Source organism: Thermobia domestica, chromosome 11 (assembly GCF_964235325.1).
Source record: "Thermobia domestica chromosome 11, izTheDome1.hap1.1, whole genome shotgun sequence".
Lineage (NCBI taxonomy): Eukaryota > Metazoa > Arthropoda > Insecta > Zygentoma > Lepismatidae > Thermobia > Thermobia domestica.
This window is the reverse complement of record NC_137464.1, coordinates 12842343-12863880: the sequence shown is the minus strand read 5'-3', so window position 1 is coordinate 12863880 and position 21538 is coordinate 12842343. Positions and strand designations below refer to the sequence as shown.

The 21538-nt window shown below is 32.3% G+C and overlaps 1 protein-coding gene across 1 annotated transcript in view; it reads left to right on the top strand.

The window, feature by feature from the left end:
* Nucleotides 1-21267, top strand: part of LOC145664829 (uncharacterized) — an 80231-nt gene extending 58964 nt beyond the window's left edge. Inside the window, exons 10-12 of the mRNA XM_081731830.1 lie at nucleotides 1470-1637; nucleotides 16217-16305; nucleotides 18831-21267. Coding sequence (XP_081587956.1) covers nucleotides 1470-1637; nucleotides 16217-16305; nucleotides 18831-20654 — 2081 coding nt within the window. The 3' untranslated portion in view covers nucleotides 20655-21267. The remainder of the gene's footprint in view (nucleotides 1-1469; nucleotides 1638-16216; nucleotides 16306-18830) is intronic.
* Nucleotides 21268-21538: the final 271 nt, after the last annotated feature.

Sequence of the window (21538 nt, the reverse complement as noted above, 5' to 3'; positions counted from 1 at the left end):
TTCAATTAAAGTAATAAACACGAAGGCACAAGGTAAACCATTTTTCTTAATGCCAAAGATTCTTTCTATAATAAAGAAATATTACCTCCGGGACTGCAACTGACTGGCTATCAAATAACGAAAAATAGTTATTATTACCGTTTTGAATTATATAATGAACTTTTAATTTAAATAAAAATAAAAATGACCAGAGCCAAACACTACCATACCGTATTATTACTAATTTGTGCTTCAATTTCGGCATATATGGAAACGCGATGGCTCAATGGTAGAGCGTTCACCTCTGGTGCTTGGGGCCCCTGGTTCGAATCCAGCTCGCGCCGTCTGAACTTTGTGGTGGACAAACACCGTGCTCGTGGGTTTTCTCGGGGTTCTATCATTTCCTCCCACTTTCTTCATTCCACCATTTCACTCATTTCTCATTATCACCGTCTCCTTTAGCCTAACCGACATAACCGTGGGACGTTAAACTTAAAGATTTAATTTCATTTCTTTTTTTGTTCAAATAAGCTTTCTTATAAAATGTGTATTGTATTCCGTAATATCCTTTCTCCCGGCATGTCAGTGACTCCCTCGTGGAACACAGCTTAAGAATAACTGTGCTAAGACGGTATGGTCTCGCAATTTTTATATTGACTTCAATTTAATAGTTATATTGAAAAGGAAATAAAAATGTGCCAATCTATATATATGTAAAAAATGAAAGTGACTATGTTTGTGACCTCTTGAACCACCTGACCGATCTCGACCAAATTTTCAACATACATGAGGTTCGGACCTGTGATGTTTTTTTTATCATTTCTCTTTTTGACGGTGCAACTTAAGGGAGGGGAGGGAAAGATATTTAAAAATGATCGAAAATGACCGATATAGTGGCATAGTTTTCGGGGAAACTGAGATGAACAATGCCATTTAAATCCAAATTCAGCCCCGCAACTTGAGGAGGGATAGGAAGGAAGATATATGAAAATAACTGGCAAGACAAAACACGTCGTCTATCAGAAAGTACTTTAGTAATAATAAAAAGTTACTTACTAACGGAACATATTACTATTTTTTCTTATTTTAACCCAGTGAAGCGGGGAATTGACGCTAGTACATATATATACACACCAGAGGCGGATCCAAGATGGACTTCTGGGGGGAGGGGGCGGTTGGTTGTCATACTGCTACTTAGAGCTACTTTTAAGAGCTCCAAACTCTGAGATGGGTTTTATTTATATATATAAAATAAGAAAGTTTCCCTCCCCTGGATTGCCCTGATCGCCCTCCCCTGGATCCGCCGCTGATACACACTTTGAATGACTCTTAAGCAACTTGTCGACTAAGAGGTCATATACAGATCTGTCAAGATACTTGTTCTCTGTCAATGTTTAATTAAGATTATTTTTATCTTCAGAATATAATTATGAAATAATATATGAATAGCGGGTAATTAATCACTTTTTTTTTTTTCTTTTTTTTTTAAGGCAAGGGCCACTTGGCATGTCTAAGTTTCGCTGGCGGTCGAGCAATATCCAAGCGGCGAAACTTGGTCTTGGCAGAAGACGAGCGAGTGAAAGATGACGTCAAATTTCTCTCCTTCTACGACAAAACTCGATCAGCTGTGAATGGACCTAAGGCTGTGAATGGCGCAGGTAATATACTATATTTTTTTCTTATGTTTAGTACGTTTTTTTTTTTATTCTCGCCTAAAATAACATTTTATATATTTCAGATATTGATACTTTACCTTTACTTTCATATTAAAATCAGTAAGTCGGGATATAACCGTATTTATAGTACGAGAACGTACGAAATGAATAACAAATAAAAATATGTTTAGTAGAACTACATCAGTTTTCAAAGATGAGAAGCAAATCTTCTATTTTGTCTTCTTGTTTAAGTCATAATTCATTATTAAAAATACAGGGTGGATCTAAAGTTTCTCCGTGATAACAAACATTAATAACAAGAAAACTAAGTATGATAGAAGCATGCAGTTTGCGGCAAATAATGGAAAAACTCAAAGAGTCCCCCCCCCCCTGATTTAGACAATTTCCACATGTATTCCATTAGATGACCTCAAAACATCCGTGTGATATTCAATTTCCATCCATGTGTTACTCAACATTTCAGGAGTCACGGTGTCTATTGCGACTCTTATCCTGCTTTTAAGTGTTGCAATATCACGGACAGGTGTTGCGTAAATCCTGTCTTTAACATAACCCCACAGGAACAACGTAAGAATTTCTGTGGGCTCCTGGTTAAAGCAACACAAACAGCTTCTACATGTTCCTCACTAACACTCGGTCTACCGCTTCTATCACGACCTAAAACACATCCCGTTGCAACAAACTTGCTGTATCATTTCCTTATGCTCTTAACATTTGGTAGCTGCTGCCCATATTCTCTCCTGAATGTTGACTGTGACGGGAGATTTTGTTTCATGATATCACAATACACACTTCGCTTTCTGCTGTGCTGACACCACTTTTAAACAAATGATTGTCACGCTGCAGTCAGCTGCAGTAGATGGCAACACAGTCTGTGGCAAAATCTTGAAGTATCATACAAGCTGTGTTTTTAGACCATATGTTTCTATCATTCTTTGTTTTCTTGTTATTAATTTTTGTTATTAGGGAGAGACTTTATGTCCACTCTGTATAATTTGTATTTCACGCAAACTATATCAATTAATGATTTGTGAATTTTTTTAAAAATAAGAAACAGTCAATTGATTTTCGTTTCATAGTTGGAGCCCGGAAATGATATTTTTAGTCTGTTTATATTATGCGATATTATTCGCAAAATTCTCTATTGCTTTTTCAGATTAAAGGGGGAGGGGGGATGCTAATAAAATGTATTTCCCCGAGAACAAAATTGAACGAAATCAATGAATACTCTTTTACTTATTTATCGTAATCGTAAAAGACAAATTCCTGATTATTTGTTTTATTCATGAAGAATATTAGAACATTTTTCTTAAATATAATTAACAGAAGTTCTGTTTCTTTGCATTATATACTCACAAGTAAACCTTACGTTTGGGTGAATCGAGTTGCTGACTGAGACACATATGAGAAAGTAGTACTAAATGTGGTCAGTATTTCAGTGAAGTTGTAGGTGCGAAGCTCCAGGGGTTTAGGAGATACAGCTACCAGAACATCACATGGAAGTACAGAATAGTCTTCATACAGTTGGAGGTAAAAGCTCCGTAAGACCTCTTGTAACGACAAAAGGTGAATAACAAATATATGGGCACATATTAGGACTAGGGAGAAGTCATATAGTAAGGGTATACCTGACGGCGGCCATCTTGAAATCCGCCATTTTGAATTAAGGTTAAGTTTTTAAAATAGGAATAGGGTCATGTGATACACGATTTAAGACGCAAATTTGTCGGAATTGTTAACGACAAATGTGTCAAGTGTAACTCGATTGCCTTTGTCAGATGTGCTCACTGTGAGCAGAGCATTTGTGCAAGTCATGCACTCTTTTCTGAACTACATATTGATTGTACTAATTGAGGACTTTTCTGGAAGGAAGACCCAAGTTCAATTATGACGCAATTCCACTTTGGTAATTTTTCCTTAAATTAGCATCTTGTTTATGCGATAACAAATGTTGGTTAATGATAAAGCAAAAATGGTTATATCGTTGGATTTATGGTAAAATTTGCTATTAATAAGATGTCAATGTTATGCGTTTTGTTTAAAACTTTTGTCTGCTTCAAAATGGCGGATTTGAACATGGCCGCCATCAAGGCAACTCTTACCATCGACCTAATATTTATCCACCTACTTTTTATTTAATTATTATCATTAACAAAATTTACAAGGTGGGGTAAAGGATTAATACATATGCTGCAACAATATTTAATTTCCCTGTAACTTTTTACCAATTGCGCGTAAATCAAAATTAACGTCACCATTGTTCTTCTGATTAAATTTGCGCCTTAAATCATGTATCGCATGACCCTATTCCTATTTTAAAAACTTAACCTTAATTCAAAATGGAGGATTTCAAGATGGCCGCCGTCAGGTATACCCTTACTATATGACTTCCCCCTAGTTCTAATATGTACCCATATATTTATTATTCACCTTTTGTCGTTACAAGAGGTCTTACAGAGCTTATACCTCCAACTGTATGAAGACTATTCTGTACTTCCATGTGATGTTCTGGTAGCTGTATCTCCTAAACCCCTGGAGCTTTGCACCTACAACTTCACTGACATACTGACCACATTTAGTACTACTTTCTCATATGTGTCTCAGTCAGCAACTCGATTCACCCAAACGTAAGGTTTACTTGTCAGAAAATAATCAATTATTACCAAAACTTAATCAATATTTGGACATCTTCTCCAGAGTTTAGAAGATTTACGGATCTTAATCAAGAAATAATTGCCTAGTAACAATTTATGAAAAGAATAACTTCTCTAGGTATATTCTTAGTCAAGAAATCATATAATAGAAGATATATTAGAGGTTATTTTTTCAATCCTGAACACACAATCTGTTCATTAGGAAATGATTACGAATAAATTTTCCTAATAATATGTATCTACCAATATGATTCATGCATGTTACATAAAAGTACAAGGTTAAAGTGAATGCCATATTAAATTTTAGTTCAGTTACACAATGAAAGTATGGAGCGCATATTCTCCAAAAATATCGAAGCTGAAAAACCTTTTCAGCTGAAATTCTTTTATATGGCTTTGCATTGAGCGTGTATTTTTTTTTATTTTTTAAAAATCGTATTTATTATCTACAAGCCAATTAATTATTAGCTATTTTTCAATATCTTGTCATATTTTTATACGAGTACTATACAATCTATGAACTAGATTTGGCTCTCGGATGAAAAGTAGATTGGTGAAAACATTTCTAAACCTAAATACATAGAAAAGAATATTTAAATATTTTATTCAATGACTCCATTTATTTCCTTAAGCACCTGCACTGAAGAATTCGCACAGAAATTTCTTTCTGTTATTAAATGTATGCAATAATAAAATGGAATTTGCGTTTTATTAGACTTTGTTTATATATTTAAACAATGTATTTACCTACTTAGTAGATTATAGACAATAGAAGGAATGTAAGTTACATCTTTTGGACGAATATTAATATTTATTTGAAAATACAGTTGAAACACCTTTTCTTCATTTATATAACAGTAAATGTCTCCAATCAGCATAACGATTCAATTGCTTATTTTAGTAAGTCTATGTTTCGGATGGGAATACCGAGACAATGTGGCAAATAAATCCATAAATAAACCTTTTAATTTAAGGAAATCAATGAAGCCGAAAGATAATCCATATTTTTACAGATTTCCATAACGCTTTTCACATTTGTATTTACGACATGTTTTTTTTTTTTTTTTTTTTTTTTTTGTCCTTTAAATACGTAAACAATTTTCCTAGCGTGTTGTGCAAACTATAATATTATAAATAGTCATAAATATAATTTGTCTGTTGAAACGTAATGTTAATTCTAGTTATTTTGGAAATACTTATTGCATGCTGCTACTAACATAAGTTCTTATGTGTATTTGTCTATTTTTAAAGCAACAAATGATCTGCCTTTTCCTTGCAGGGTCAAAGGAGTAAGCATTAGAATTGTGTGCAGCTCTCTGTACTCCTCTATAGGACAATACTTTATGTACCCACCTCTTCTTTATCTATTCTCTATTCTCTAAACATTATTCTCTCCAATTTACTCCTCTAATCTCTAAGCTCTATGATCACTAGTTCTTTCTACATACATAATATAATATAAACAGAAAAATAAATCATTTCTCGAAACTAAACACACTCACATTTATTAAAATAAATTATACATATATTTTTCTTCGTTGTTGTACTTTCGCTTAATTGTTGCTTTTCTGTTTTCTTCTGTTAAAATTTTTTGTTTATGTTCAACGTCTGCATTTGTCTCCTGTGTAGGTCCTGTAACCAAAGCAATTGTTATAATGTTGTTTTAGAGTTTAAGTTAGTTTTATCTTTCACAAACACTAGACTGGTGATTTTGATTGGAAAAATTAAATTTAAAAAAAAGTACACTACATGAAATTGAGTGAAAACTTTTCTTGTGTTAGTACCCTGCCTCATTATGTTTTTGATACCGAAATAATTACAATAAACACAAAATCACTTCCTGCTCTTCTCTAAATCATGTTAGTCTACCCTGTACATTCTATCCTTAAGACTAGTTATTCACATGTACCTTTAAAAAAAAAAAAAAAAAAAAAAAAAACAGAAACAGAAACATCATGCAGATTTGAGACTTTTTCAGACAAAACCTGAAACTGAGACTTTCACGGAAACAGCATCAATATTGTTTTCTAATCAAAATAAACATTTTTAATTTGTCCTTTGTCCGCTGTTGTGAATATTAAAAAAAAAAAAATATTCATGAAATTAAGCTGTTAGTAAGTTACGCTATTAATTATTATTGTTATAGTTAGCCAAGTTTTCGGTATTGTATTTCAACTAGATTTGACTAATATTCATTTTTTTAATAAAAAAAGCTAAGTAGTATGTTGTATTTTTTTTATTATAGTCTGCATGAATTTTCTGTCATAGTGATAAAAATTTTCTCCTCTTCGAATTTCGTATTTAGTTTTTCACATTTTGTTTTATAAAATAAATTTATTTTATGTGAGAAACAGTAGAAAAAAATCATTGACAAGTATGGAAGCACAGCAGTCTTTTTACGTCATACTCAATTTGAGAGTGAAACAATGGAAAATGTGTGTGTTTTTTTTTTTTATCTAATTTTATTTGTGGATTATCATTTTCAGTAAGTGAAAGAAGCAGCTCTTTCCTGACGGAATTGAAAAACGAGAAATAAGATAGGAAAGAAACCATTTTTCAATGAATGAATCATACAGGAAAAGTTAGCTATGCAGAAGATCGCATGTAGACGCTTATCTTTTAATTAATAAAACGAAACGGTAACAAATGCTTTAAGACGTAGAATAGACGAAACAAATTATGTGGTATACTTGTAAATAAAATGTTCGATTTTCATTAATGTATAAATGAGAAATTGACAGAAAAGTAAAGTACAACAATCATTGTAAAAAAATAATAAATGTTCAACGCTGGATTAATTCTTGGAAATTTTCTAGATCTTCATATATATTTTTAATTTTTCAAAGCTTGTAATTGGTTTACAGTGAAATATGTAATCAAAACTCAACAAAAAGAGTAACCTATTGTTAATATTTATTTAAACAAGTAATAAAAAAACTAAAAAGAAACAACACAAAGAGACCTACTTAATCAATAACTTTGGCATATAGTTGTAATATATTGTTTGTAAATATGAAAAGGAAAAAAAAAACACATTATGTTAAGTGTGAACTGATCCTAACAATTATGAAAAAGCACATAACAATCGAAACACAACAAAACACAGCATGTGTCATTATTTTAGAAAGCATGTTGGCAAAGACCCTTCCAGGTCCCTTTTTTTACTGACCGAATTTACAAACCTATTTCAAACAGTAGAGTTGAAAGAAAGTTTTTTTTTTTTTTTTTTTTTTAATGAAAGCTGAATTATGATTTTTCTTTTTTTGTTTCGGTTGCCCACGCAGCTTAATTGTAAGATGATCCAAGCATATATTATTTAGCTACAGCAATGCATTCATTATATTTACACTTCAGTCATTTTACCCTTTTATATATATAAATAAATCATCAGCAAATAATGTAGAGAGCTGCTCACTATCAACTTCATTCTCGCATCTGCTCCAGACTTGATCAGTTGTACAATGTAAGTATCTTGACTTTAACTTTTAATTTCAGATTACTTTAACGGTTAACCTATTTTTTATATTTTAAAAAATCCAAGATTGTAAAAAATACAAAATGTAAATACACTCCAATATATCAATATATTAATAAAAAAAATAGAAATTTAAATCTATTATGCTGTGTACAGAAATATTCGATATAACAATATGAATTTGAATTAAGAATAGAAATTTAAAAAAAAAGAAAAAAAACTCCCCAAAAATTGAATATCTGAGAACTAAACATTATCAAACGTAAATAAATTGAATGAATTTTGTTATACTTTTATCTTTCTTATATTTAGTGTAATAAGAGACAAATACAGCTTCCGCTTCGTTTTTGAAATTTACTTTTGTATTTCAGAAAACGTTTAAAAAAACATTTTTTAAAAATATTACTACTTTTTATTTTAAAAATAGAATTTTACAATTTTTTTTACATATTTTTCTTTTTTTGTGAGAGGAGACCATATATATGCATGATGCATGATTATTTATCATTAAGAATATTTCATTGAGATATTTGTTGCATGTACTTAAAGTTGTGTGTTGTTTTGTGTTCTTAAATATTTCATGTAATTAGAATACGCCTAAGCAAAGATAAGCACGCAAGCTCTTTTGTACGTTAAAACAAGTCAATCAGTCGATTTCAATTTAAAAAAAAAATAATTTAACGAGTTATGGTCATGTTGCTATTTTTTTTTTTTTTACCTCGTTCTTTCAGAGAATAATAAAGGTCTTTTGTTCTAATACAAAATATTTCACAATTTGCATTGTAATATTATTATTACTTAGTATTTCTAGTATTGAGGAATTTGAGATACGAGGGGCGTTCCATATTGATTTACAGTTTTGACTGTAGCATTGCAGATCACTACTCATATCCTTACGCTGTTGTCTTTGTGCTGCATTCAGGGACTTAGGAATCCACCTGGCAGCCACCTTACCCATGTTAAGGTTTTCGTGCACTATGCGGTGCAGAGTGATTCTGGCAAGTCACTGGGGCCGTCCCCAGTTCCGTGAACGTGATGCACCGGTTGTCCTGAATAAGTTGCTCCACTCTTGAAATGTTCACTGGTGGTTCTCACAGTCAGTTTCCTACCAGAATTGGTTCTCTTCTTCGTTGATGTGCGGCCACTTTTCCAGCCGTCCACCCAATTGTATACGGTTTTGCGTGACGGTGTGCACTCTCCACACACTACCACCAATCGCCTGTGAATTTCCGCAGTCTATACACCCTCTTTCCACAGAAACCACGTTGTCCACCGCTGTCCTTGTTGATCACCTTCCATGTTCCATGTTGTCCGCACACGTACTTGCAGCTGTTGGTGAAATGTACTGTAGTTTCCAGGAACAACACTTCTCTCTATTTTTCTTCCACCTGAAGGCAGATCTAAGTACTATTTGCTTCTAACTGTAATGACGAGCTCAATGGTGGACCCTGAAAGAAGAAGAAGAAAAAAGGAAAATGTAAATCAATATGGAACGCCCCTCGTAGGACTTTTTTTTTTTTTTTTTTGGTTTGGTATGAGAATCACCTTTTCTATCTCGGGCGTTTATTCCCGCAGTTTAACATATATCAATCAACGAGTTCAAAGAAAGAAATCAGTAGCCATTCTTTAAAACGGAAAGTAAATACCAGATAAACATATTTAGTAACTGATTGCTAGCATTCTTAAGTTTTTAAGGGGACAGACTACTATATATTTTTGAAAAACTAATATTTTTTCTTTTGCCCATTTTTCGTAAGTGGAAAGAGGTAATAAAATGTAACTTACCACAATAATAGATAATGTTATTTTACACCCGAAAATATGAATTGGAAGAATTTTCAGTATTGCCATCCATAAAAATTACAGTGTGACCAGAATTTGAATTACTCAAAAATCTAGGTAAAGGCAGCAACTAGAAAAATGAACTCAACGGTAATTGATGACTTATCATGCTGTCTATGTTCCTTGTTTACTACTTTTTAAATAATGTTTCTATTTATTTTGTAATAACTTATTTATTTTGTAATAATTTAGGTAAGTTTTATAAAATAAATAGAAATATCATTTAAAACGTAGTAAACAAGGAACATAGACAGCATGATAAGTCGTCAGTTACTGTTGAGTTCATTTTTCTAGTCGCTGCCTTTACCTAGATTTTTGAGTAATTCAAATTCTGGTCACACCGTAATTTCTACGGATGGCAACACTGAAAATTCTTCCGATTCGTATTTACGGGTGTAGAATAACATTATCAATTATTGTGGTAAGTTACATTTTATTACCTCTTTTCACTTACGAAAAATGGTCAAAAGAAAAAAATATTAGTTTTTCAAAAATATTTAGTAGTCTGCTGCCTTAATAGCTTGGAAGGAGAAATTAAAAATAGAGCGCAATCAACAATGACAGCATGGCGGTAGACTTTTTAATAAACTGTCAACGTCAAAGGGCCTATCTAGTTTGCCATAAGGACCGACTGTGTCACGTGATTAGGTCAAAAGCCATGTTGCGTGCTAAATCGAGTCTGGATATTCCAAATTCAGATGTGGGATATTTCAAGCATGTAACCTCTGCGTGGGGCGCCCTGTTTTAATTCGCAGAAGATACATATACTTTATTATTATTATTATTATTGATTTTACTCAAACAACTTGACTTTTGACAATGTTCTATCCATATTTACCTTACGTGCTGTACATCGCTTTTAAGCTCTTTAATATGTCCTTGCAGTAAGCTTCTAATTAGCCATCTCCTTATTGTTTTTAAGATATTTGGACGATTTAGTTTTTTTCATTGATTTTCTACTGACTTCAATGTTTTTTTTTTCCTACGTCCCATCGGTTTTAGGACAATTTGTTTGTGGAATATAGAATCTACATAATCTCTTCTACAATTGAGCTGAATTTCAGCCATCTCCCCCAAAAGTCTGTTCACATTATTCCAACTGGATAGGCTCTTTACAGAATTTAAGTTATCTTGAAAATTCATGGAATTATACAACATTCGCAGACAAAATAAATGAATGAAATCATGTGTTTACTATGACATTAGTTGACTCAGAGTCAACTAATGTACAGAAGATTTAACTATTAAGGAAATGCTAACTTTTCTTATAAAATTATCATTAATATACAATATTGTTTCTCGTCATTCAAGGAAGAACACACTAAATTTACATTAAGAAATTTAATTTATAATTAAAAATTTTCTTATGTATAAAGAACTTTTGTTGAATTCAATTCAGCTAATACAGAATCTATATATATATATATATATATATATATATATATATATATATATATATATATATATATATATATATATATATATATATATATATATATATATATATATATATATATATAAATTTGCATTTAAAATCCATAGTGATATATTCTATCTACTACGTAGGATAATGTTGCTACAATATCAAGGCATGTGAAAGAAAAATAATAATAATTACGAAAGTTATTTTAAGATAATATGACAAATATAACATATTGAGGAGAAGCATAGGCTCCACTGATGTACATTCAGAGATAATTAAATATATAGTACTATTAAATTATATACTTGTTATTTGTACCATTAAATAAAAAAATAATAATTATAAAATGAAATGTTAATTATATGCAAACAACCTATGTTGAATTTAAACACAGTCTTACAAAATAAATATATAAATTCAAATTCAAAACACATAAAAACAACATTACGTTTACTAAGTAGGAACATAAAAAATCATTAAAGACAGAGATCAATAATGTGGATAATTATTTTCTTCCAACTTCAGTCAAATAAAAATATTTCTTTTAAAAAAAATATTATCTGAATGGACTTTGGAAATAAAAGAAGTTTTGACGTGTTAAATAAGAACTTCACTCCAGACAAACGATCTAAAAAAAAAAAAAAAAAAATATGTCGTGAAATTTTCCATTTTATGGTATATTGATGAAATAACGCTAAAGTAGAATTATAAGGGCACAGTATTACCCAAAGCGTCGTTGTTCCCTTCCATATATGGTGTGTAAATCAAAAACTAACTTAAAACATCAAATAATTTTCAAACAAAAGAGTCAGTATATACACAGTAAGCTGATAATCCTCTTGAAAATAGTCGACAAAAAATTATTAAATATATTATTACGATATAAGTAATTTCTTAAATTTTTGTCTTATATATACACACTAGAATATTAGATAAAAAAATGTAGCTACTGGAATAATCCAAATTTTGAATATGTCTATATTTTGAGCGTGAGACTTCTTTAGAATAAAGCTACTCAATTTAACCTGATGTTCCAACTCTGTAAGTTAACACAATTTCTGAACATTGCATAATTAAAGCTTTACTTTTTTCCTCATCAAATAGAAACCAACTTCTGTATTTGCAGGGAAAAAAACGCCATTTATCAATTTCTTTAATGAATTTCACAAAAGAACTTGCATTCGATAGATGAGGTGAAAAAAGTTTAGTATGAATTGGTAAACTAAGGAAAATCCTCTGTACTAACGAAAGAAGGAAACAACCGATTTTTTTTACTTTACACACCAAATCCTCTATAGATGCGAATTCTAACGCAAAGAGTGAAAAAGTAACTGGCTGGACCAAGACTAAAACCCGGGACCTTCGGAATACCGTACCGATGCGTTAAGAGCCTGTCTTACTAAAAATAATACAAAATTTACCATTTTTCTTTTCATTGTTTATTCATAAGTGAAAGGAGATAATAAACTGCAACTTACCACAATCATAGATAATGTAATTCCACAACAGAAAATATGAACATGAAGAATGTTCAGTGTAGCCATCCATAGAAATTACAATGTTGCCAGAATAACAATTTCCCTAAAATCTAAGTTAAGACAGCGACTAGAAGAACGAACTCAACTGCATTTGATTACGTATCATGTTGTTTTGGTTTGCTGTGAACTACTTTTTAAATAGCATTATTATTTAATTTTAATAACTGTATGTTAAAACTATTTCGTTTATTACAAACCCAATACAACTATTATTTAAAAAGTAGTTCACAGCATACCAAAACAACGTGATACGTAATCAAATGCAGTTGAGTTCGTTCTTCTAGTCGCTGCCTTAACTTAGATTTGAGGGAAATTGTTATTCTGGCAACACTGTAATTTCTATGGATGGCAACACTAAACATTCTTCAGGTTCATATTTTCTGTTGTGGAATTACATTATCTATGATTGTGGTAAGTTGCAGTTTATTATCTCCTTTCACTTATGAATAAACAAGCAAAAAAAAAATGGTAAATTTTGTATTATTTTTAGTAAGGCAGGCTCTTAACTACAACGTCAATCAATTCGTTTCCCAGAACAGCCACTCACTTTCTCACTCTCGAGGTCAGTTCTCTCAGTTCCACCTCGAAAGAGAGAGTAAGTGGCTGTTCTGGGAAGCGGATTGGTTGACGTTGTAGTTAACGCATCGGCACGGTATTCCGGAGGTCCCGGGTTTGAGTCTCGGTCCAGTCAGGCACTTTTTCACTCTTTGTATAAGCAAAATCCCTGTAATTAAACAGGCAAGATTTATACAATCAAAAGCAATGTAAAAATTTAAGCTACTTGTTATTCTACTAACTTCCAAAAACTACCCTCTTAGTTTACAAATCTAATACTTACCTTCCTTTCATCTTTGAAGATTCAATTGCAAATTAGTAGGAGTTCCATAGGATTTTCCATAACGTAATGCGCCCGCTACGAGTTTTTATTCTTAGTTTAGTTTATAGTACGGTACTCTACCAACCAAAATTGATTTTGATTTGCGAGATAACGTATCGCCCACATTCAAACCTAAATGGAAAATATACCAAAATGTATGATAATTCACCATTCAATGTTATGGGTTAAATATTTCTGGATTAGTATATCGATTTCCACCCCTATATGATAGGTAGACATCGGATTTTGATGCGCTTAAAATTCGTCAAATATACATGCAACTATGCTGTTAAATGCGTTAAAATATGCGGTTAATATGCACTAACAATGCAGTAAAAGAGAGCATTTTTAAACATGGAACAAAGTTATGACGAAGCTTTGTAGATGAAATAAAACATCGAAAGTGTACTTCACCTTTCAGTGACTTCTCTTCAGAATTTATGTTTGTGGTAGTTACAGTTCATATACTTCTATTTTTTTTTTTAAATACACACAAGTCATCGGATTAAAATGAACACAATGATGTGAGAACAAGTTCTCTACTTTCTCTACACAATTGTGTTTTAGAGTGCATTTACTTTACACGAAATAATACAAGTCTTACTTTTCTGCAATACATGTTTTCACGGTACCAAAATAAAAAATCGTTTTTAAGGATTTACTCTTTAAGTAATTAGAATTAGAGTAGGCCTATATCATGAGATGCTTCTCTACATTTTTTGGTGTCAGTTTGTGACATTTGTAGCCAGAAAATGATCTCTCAACATCGACAGATGTTACTGAACAATACTTTATAGAGAGGAGCAAGTTTAGTATATCTAAGTATATTTTCTGGCAAGTTGAAACCTAATCCTTGAAAATATTTTCCAATGACTTCAATTGTTTTGTAGCTGGAATTTCTGGCAAGAATATCCGTTAATTTATTATCCATTGAATGCCCGAATTGACGAAAAACTGACTGGAGCTCGTACTGAACTTCAGCTAGAGCCAAGCATTCACTAAGTAGCATTTCTTGTGTCTCTTGTTTCTTAATTAATGTCGACTTGTTTGCTCTGCTAATTAATTGCTAACGTTATTTGTCCTCCATTAAGAAAACATTCTTCCATGCTCCCATGCAAAAAGCCGTTCTGTTGCATAAACATTTAAATGCATTGAAAGTACAAGCTAAAATTGGATTTATTGCATGCTATAAGCATACATCTGAAATAAAAATGTATAGAATATGCTCTTAAGCACTAATATATGCTTTAACCTTTCAAATATGCATTTATATCCACTATAAAACTTCAAATTTGAGTTTTATCACTGTCATTTGAAACCTCTATCAAATGCATATCTATATATATAAAAGAGAACGTACAAAATCCTTTGTCCGCTCATCACGCTAATACGGCTGAACCAATTTCTTTCATTTTTGGGGGGTTATTAGGATTTGGACCCTAGATGGTTTTTATCATATCACTTTAATTTTTAATTACCAGTGTCTTGAGATAATTGACCATTCAAGTGTCCATAACGTACAAATCCTTTGTTATTAGTTCATCATAGGTAAAAATAAACGTATTTATATGCAACCCGCATGACCGTGTCACTCGGGGGGTTAACATAAATGACAGGCGATATACAGCGGAAAATAGCTTGAATCTTCTGTTTAAAATTTTTTAATTGATTTGCTTATTTTTACAGACACTTTTACAATATGCCAGCACCGGGATGACCGCAGCGAAGCGGGGCGGGTTAACATAAATGACAGGCGATATACAGCGGAAAATAGCTTGAATCTTCTGTTTAAAATTTTTTAATTGATTTGCTTATTTTTACAGACACTTTTACAATATGCCAGCACCGGGATGACCGCAGCGAAGCGGGGCGGGTTAACATAAATGACAGGCGATATAATGTTAAGATTTACTGCAATCTTCTATGGTTTTTATCATATCACTTGAAAGCGAAAAAGTAAAAATTATCTAAGTAACAAAGTTTATTGCGTTCCGGGGTGACCGCAGCGAAGCGGGGTGAACGCTGCTAGTAATCATATAAGCGAACAAATTACACATTTGCATAAAAATCCGATTTCTAATGATAGGTTAGAAGTAATCAAATGAAAATAGCCATATTTGTTTGATTAAAGTGTTTAATTTAAGTTAACTATGGCTCCCAGAAATACGATAATCATAACATTGTTTGGTTCAGACAAGCAGGTCAGTTATACTTCTTGATGAATGAATAATTCTTTTAACTTTTACGTTTGCCATTTTCAAACAATTACATTACCGGTTTCTAGTTTTACTTCATTGTACGAAATTGAAATTTGAATCGTATTGCAGAATTTCATAAACATACGTATCTCTTTCAATTTATTTTTATACCAAATTATACACAAACATTATGAAATTAAATTATAATACTCTTATGCTTATTTTGTTTATGATATATGTGTGTTATTATAGATAATATTATAATTTTGATTTCATAATATGTCACCATAATTTGACATAGAGATAATTTGCTACCACATATATTCCATAACTTTCATAGTTGTTATTTTAACTCAACTAAGCTCTACTAATAAATCTAAACTACTTTAACCGACCGCCAAGAAAGAAATAATAATGGCGTTACATTTCATGTAGTCTTAGTGCAAATTATGTTTAATTGAAATAATATAAAGAAGTAATTAATGTAGAATTAAAGTTGCGGTAAATCATTATCTTTTGTGTCAGATTAGTTAATTGTGATGACTTGATTTCAGCCTTTGATGTTGACTCCTCTTTCATCCAGACTAGAGCATCTAAACCGTTGATTGGATTAAAAGTTCCACTTGGCGGAACATCACGAAAGGTAAAACAACAGTTGGAATTATTATTTATAGTTATTAGTAGTGGTTTACTTTGTGCGATACTTTTCTTATAACCAGTCAAAGTCATATCAGAGGAAAATATTAAGTTAGAATCTTGATTATCCAATCATGCTAAATTTTTATATATAGATATTTCTTCACTCTCTCCTAGGGTATCTTTTTCTAAAAAAAAAAAAAAAAAAAAAATCTAGGCATGTCATACATCAACGTTTTCTACATTTCTGAAACTTCGGCTTATATGACAAAATATCCAATTCAATAATATTTTTTCCCTAGCTCTTTCAAGTCTTTATTATAGCCTTACAATCACTTTGTTTTACCCTCAAGTAAGTGTAGATTTTTCAAAAGAAGTGTGCAATCATCAATCAACAAAATGTCTTTCTGTTTCCAGAAGAATTCTTTAGATTACAATCCACATAATCACCGGCTTTCAATTTGATTTTAAAAGAAACTCAAGGTTGTAAATGACTTCAATACATTACCACGTTTCACTCGTAACCATAACTCAAGAGACGTTTGATCTTTTTGGACAATAAAATTCCAATGACTCACGTCAAACTCTTTGTCAGGTTCAAACAAGGATGTTATAAAATAGAGGATCTGCCCATATGTATCTTCATCCTACTAACTCAATGAAGCAACAACAAAAAAAAAAAAAAAAAAAAAAAAAAAAAAGCATCTGATTGGCTACTCTCCTTTCCGCCATGAATGTTGACTCAAAACATTGCAAAACTTATTGGGCGGAACGGGCAGATTGAGGATGGTGAAACTGTGACGTATGGCTTCACGATTATGTTGTATATGCTTTTTAACCTGTAACTATGTTTGTTTTATTATGTATATTTATGAATGTCATATAACGTCATTGCATCAATATTCTTTCATCTATTGTTGGTAACTCACTTCACAACAGCATTATTATTATTATTCGTTTAAATAGTTGTCACTGGAAAGAAAATAAAAGTTGAAACATTTTCAGTGAGAAAACTACAGTATTGAGTTTACAGATTTTTGACACGAAATAGCCATATCGCACACTCGATTCATTTCTACCTTTTTTGATTAAACTTTTGATCATTGTATGTGTTTGTTTTAAAATAATTTCAATCGATTTTTGTCAGAAATATTTTAATCGAAAATACAAATATTTTAGTATTTTTTTTACTTTCAATTACTTTTTATTTAAATAATTTCTTTGAGATTTTATACGAAATTGTACAAACTGTTCTTTATTTACTAAGAGTTTAGCTTCAGATAAATGAATTTGTTCTTTCCCATCATGAACAACATTTGATAATCTGATAAACCTCAGCTCCAACACTTCCCATGCTGTCTTTACAGCCGGAACAAATTTTAATTACAAACGTCATGGAGTCTGTGATTGCATTCTTTAAACGAACATGAGTGTCCTGTTCTCCGTATTTCAAAGTGTGGTTTTTCTGTCTTCATAGAATGGATTCTCTTTTTTTTTTAAAAAAAAAAAAACTCTTAATTTAGTATACTATTATGTAGGATAGAACAAAGTAGGAGTGAAATTGTACAATGGAAACACTGAAAATATAATTATCTTTTTTTTCTGAATAGATGTATATCTATCTTAGTTTTATCATATTATACAGGTGTTTCAAAACAACACCGACAACTTTTGGGGGTGATTCCTCACATCAAAATAAGACAAAAAGTATAGACCAACCTGGGTGCACAAATGCTTTCTTTCAGAGTTGTAGGCTGCCGAAAACATGAAAAAAATGAATTTTGAAGGTCCATAGCTCCAATATTATGCCGTAGTCGGGCCAACACTTCACTTAGGAATTAATATGCGCCCTTTCCAAAACTCTATCTTTCAGAAACCTAAGTTACTCACGCAACAATTTTTATAGAGGAAGTTTGGCTACAGGCATATCATTTGAAGTACTCACCAACTGCCTCTATAAAAATAGTTGCGAAAGTACCGTAGGATTCTGAAACTTAGATATTTGGATAGGGCACATACTAGTTCCTAAGTGAAGTCTTGATCCGACTACGGTAAGTCCCATAATTTTGGAGCTATGGACCTTTAAAGTTCATTCTTTCATGTTTTAGGCAGCCTATAACTACGAAAGGAAGCATATGTGCACCCAGGTTGGTCTATACGTTTTGTGTTATCTTGGTGTCAGGAATCACCACCCCCAAATGTTGTTGTGTTGTTTTGAAATACCCTGTATATGGATAGATACATAGATAGATAGATAGATAGTATCAGGAGATAATGAAATTTAACAGGATAACACAATTTGAAGTTAACTTACCTGAAATATGAATTGATAAGAATTATTTACCTAAACTCCTCAAGATAAATCATTTTAGCTCACTGGTTTAGAAATTCTGAAACATTTAGCGGCGCTTCAATTAGCTATGCATGTAATTTGCATTATAGATCACCAACAAATGAAAATTAATCAAGTTAAAGAAATGTAGTTAGTACATAAATCCCACATTCTATTATCTATTTACTTATTTTTGACAGGTGTCCTCAAAGGCTGCAGAAAATGATGCTACTCCATTACTTAATCACGCGCCAAGCAATTTCACAACGCCAAGTGCTTCTGCTGAAGATGTGTACGTTACGAATAAGAAGAAAAGAACTGCTTCTCGCACGGAATCAGATCATATTTATTCTCAACAAGACGATGAATCTGAACGGAATTATTCTAGACAAGCATCACATAGAGAGAAACCAGCAAAGCGGACGTCTCTGCAAAATGAAGCATCTGGGGTATTTGTTAACGGCGGTGAATCGTTTCATACTGACAACTTGTCAAGACAAATTTCACAGAAAGATTTCTACGAACCACCACCACCACAAGAGGACGAACCACAGCAAGCATTATCTAGGCAGATTTCAAAGCAAACTTCACGTCAAACGTCGCAAGTAAGTGAGCCTCAAGAGCCTCCTCAATCATTAGCAAGACAAACATCCAAACAGGGTTTATCAAGGAAAACGTCACAGATTGAAGAACCACAGGAACCATCCAAACCATTGTCAAGACAGACGTCACAGAGGGAAGAACCACAAGAACCGTCCAAACCATTATCTAGACAAACTTCAAAAAGGGAAGAACCACAGGAACCATCCAAATCATTGTCGAGACAAACATCACAGAGGGAAGAACCACAGGAACCGTCCAAACCATTGTCGAGACAAACGTCACAGAGGGAAGAACCACAGGAACCGTCCAAACCATTATCTAGACAAACTTCAAAAAGGGAAGAACCACAGGAACCGTCCAAACCATTGTCGAGACAAACATCACAGAGGGAAGAACCACAGGAACCGTCCAAACCACTGTCGAGACAAACGTCACAGAGGGAAGAGCCACAAGAACCATCTAAACCACCATCTAGAAAAACGTCGCGTCAAATATCACAAAAGGATGAAGCTCAGGAACCACCAAAATCTTTATCTCGACAAACATCAAAACAGAGTTTATCAAGGCAAACGTCACAGAAGGATGAATCAGAAGAACCGGCTAAATCATTATCTAGACAAACATCGCAGAAGGTTGAACCAGAGGAACCAGCTAAACCATTATCTAGACAAACATCACAGCAAGATGAACCAGCTAAACCATTATCCCGACAAACTTCAGAAGTGTCAAAGGAACCAGAAGTAGTACAAGAGCCGCAGTTGACCGAAGAGACTACTACTGTAACAAATGAGGAACCTTCTTTGGAATCAGCTGCAGGAGAAGAAACCTCTCAACAAGTGGCTGAACAGCTGCAGAGTAATGAAGATAAATCTGAACCAGAAGTTGTCGAAACACAAAATGAAAGTGAACCTGTTACTGCCAGCAGTGACAATGTAGCAGCTGAGGAACAACAAGAAACAAAGGAAATTGAAGAAACAGCTGTGAGTACTGAAAATATTCCTTCTGACCAGGTAGCAGATCAAACAACCGCTGAAGAAAATAAACCTATGGATAGTTTGGAACCCGAGATACAAGCTGCTGCAGAAGTCCCAGAAGTATTAACTGAACAAGAAGCTGTGGAAGCAAATGTGGAAGAAATAATAGGCAAAGACAACAATGAAAATATTGAGCTAGTAACACAAGATGAACAAATAACTGAAGTAACAGAAGCCGATGGAGCAGATCAAGCAGCTGATAACCCACCAGTGATTGAGGAGGTTTCAAGTCCTGTTGAAGAAATTCCACATCCTGCTGAAGAGGAAGCTCCGAAGCAAGAGGACCAAGCTCCAGAGGAAATAGAAATTCCGTTAGACAAAGAAACTCCTGACTGTGTAGTAGAAAAAGTTAATGATGCTTTAGAAAATGATATTGATAGTAATTAGTACATAAACACATATTTTTGTTATATTTTCTTTTAAAGATACAAATATTTTTGCATGACAATTGACTAGAATTGAAAAACGATTTCATTTGTCATATCTTACAGATATATATATATATTTTTTTTGTGCGGATTGGAAAGAATATATATGTATGTACATGATTTGTGCTCAGAGTAACAAGACGTGGTTCTGAAACTTATTTCATATAGTGTGACGCAGGATTTGATTTCAGTATTATTTAGTGTTATAATCCTGAATTAATTATTTTCAAAGTTATTATTTAAACAGTTGCATTCTAAGGGTAATGAAAAAGACGTGTTTAAAATATATTTTCTTTCTCAATTCTGCAGATTCTTGTAAATTTAATTGTACATATGTTCAATATAAAAATATCTAACGTGGACTGTATATTTTTTGAGCTATTCTTTGCTATGTTACATGATGCTCACAACATGGAGCAGTGTACTAAACAAATTATTTCTTTTTCAAACTTTCAGATAAAAGCAATAGATTTCATGCGTGTAATTGTATTTAAATCAACTACTGTTATTAAACGATATAAATTGTGTACAAATATAAAATGGCGGAATAAAAAATATGTTTCTTGAATGTATGATTGGAAAATTTTATTTATTTATTTTCACAACTTAAAAATTTAACTCAATGAAACGATTTCACATCTATGGAAACTGTATGACAAGGATGTCACTGAAATTATCACTCACTTACAGAACTATGGAACTTATTTGGACAAAATAATGAGGTCACACGTAATTTAACTCTGTACTATCCTAGTGTTATTATGAAATCATTTGTTTGAATTCTAATGTGCCGCTATGATATAGCTGTGCCATCACATTACTTAACACTTTGGAAGATGTTGA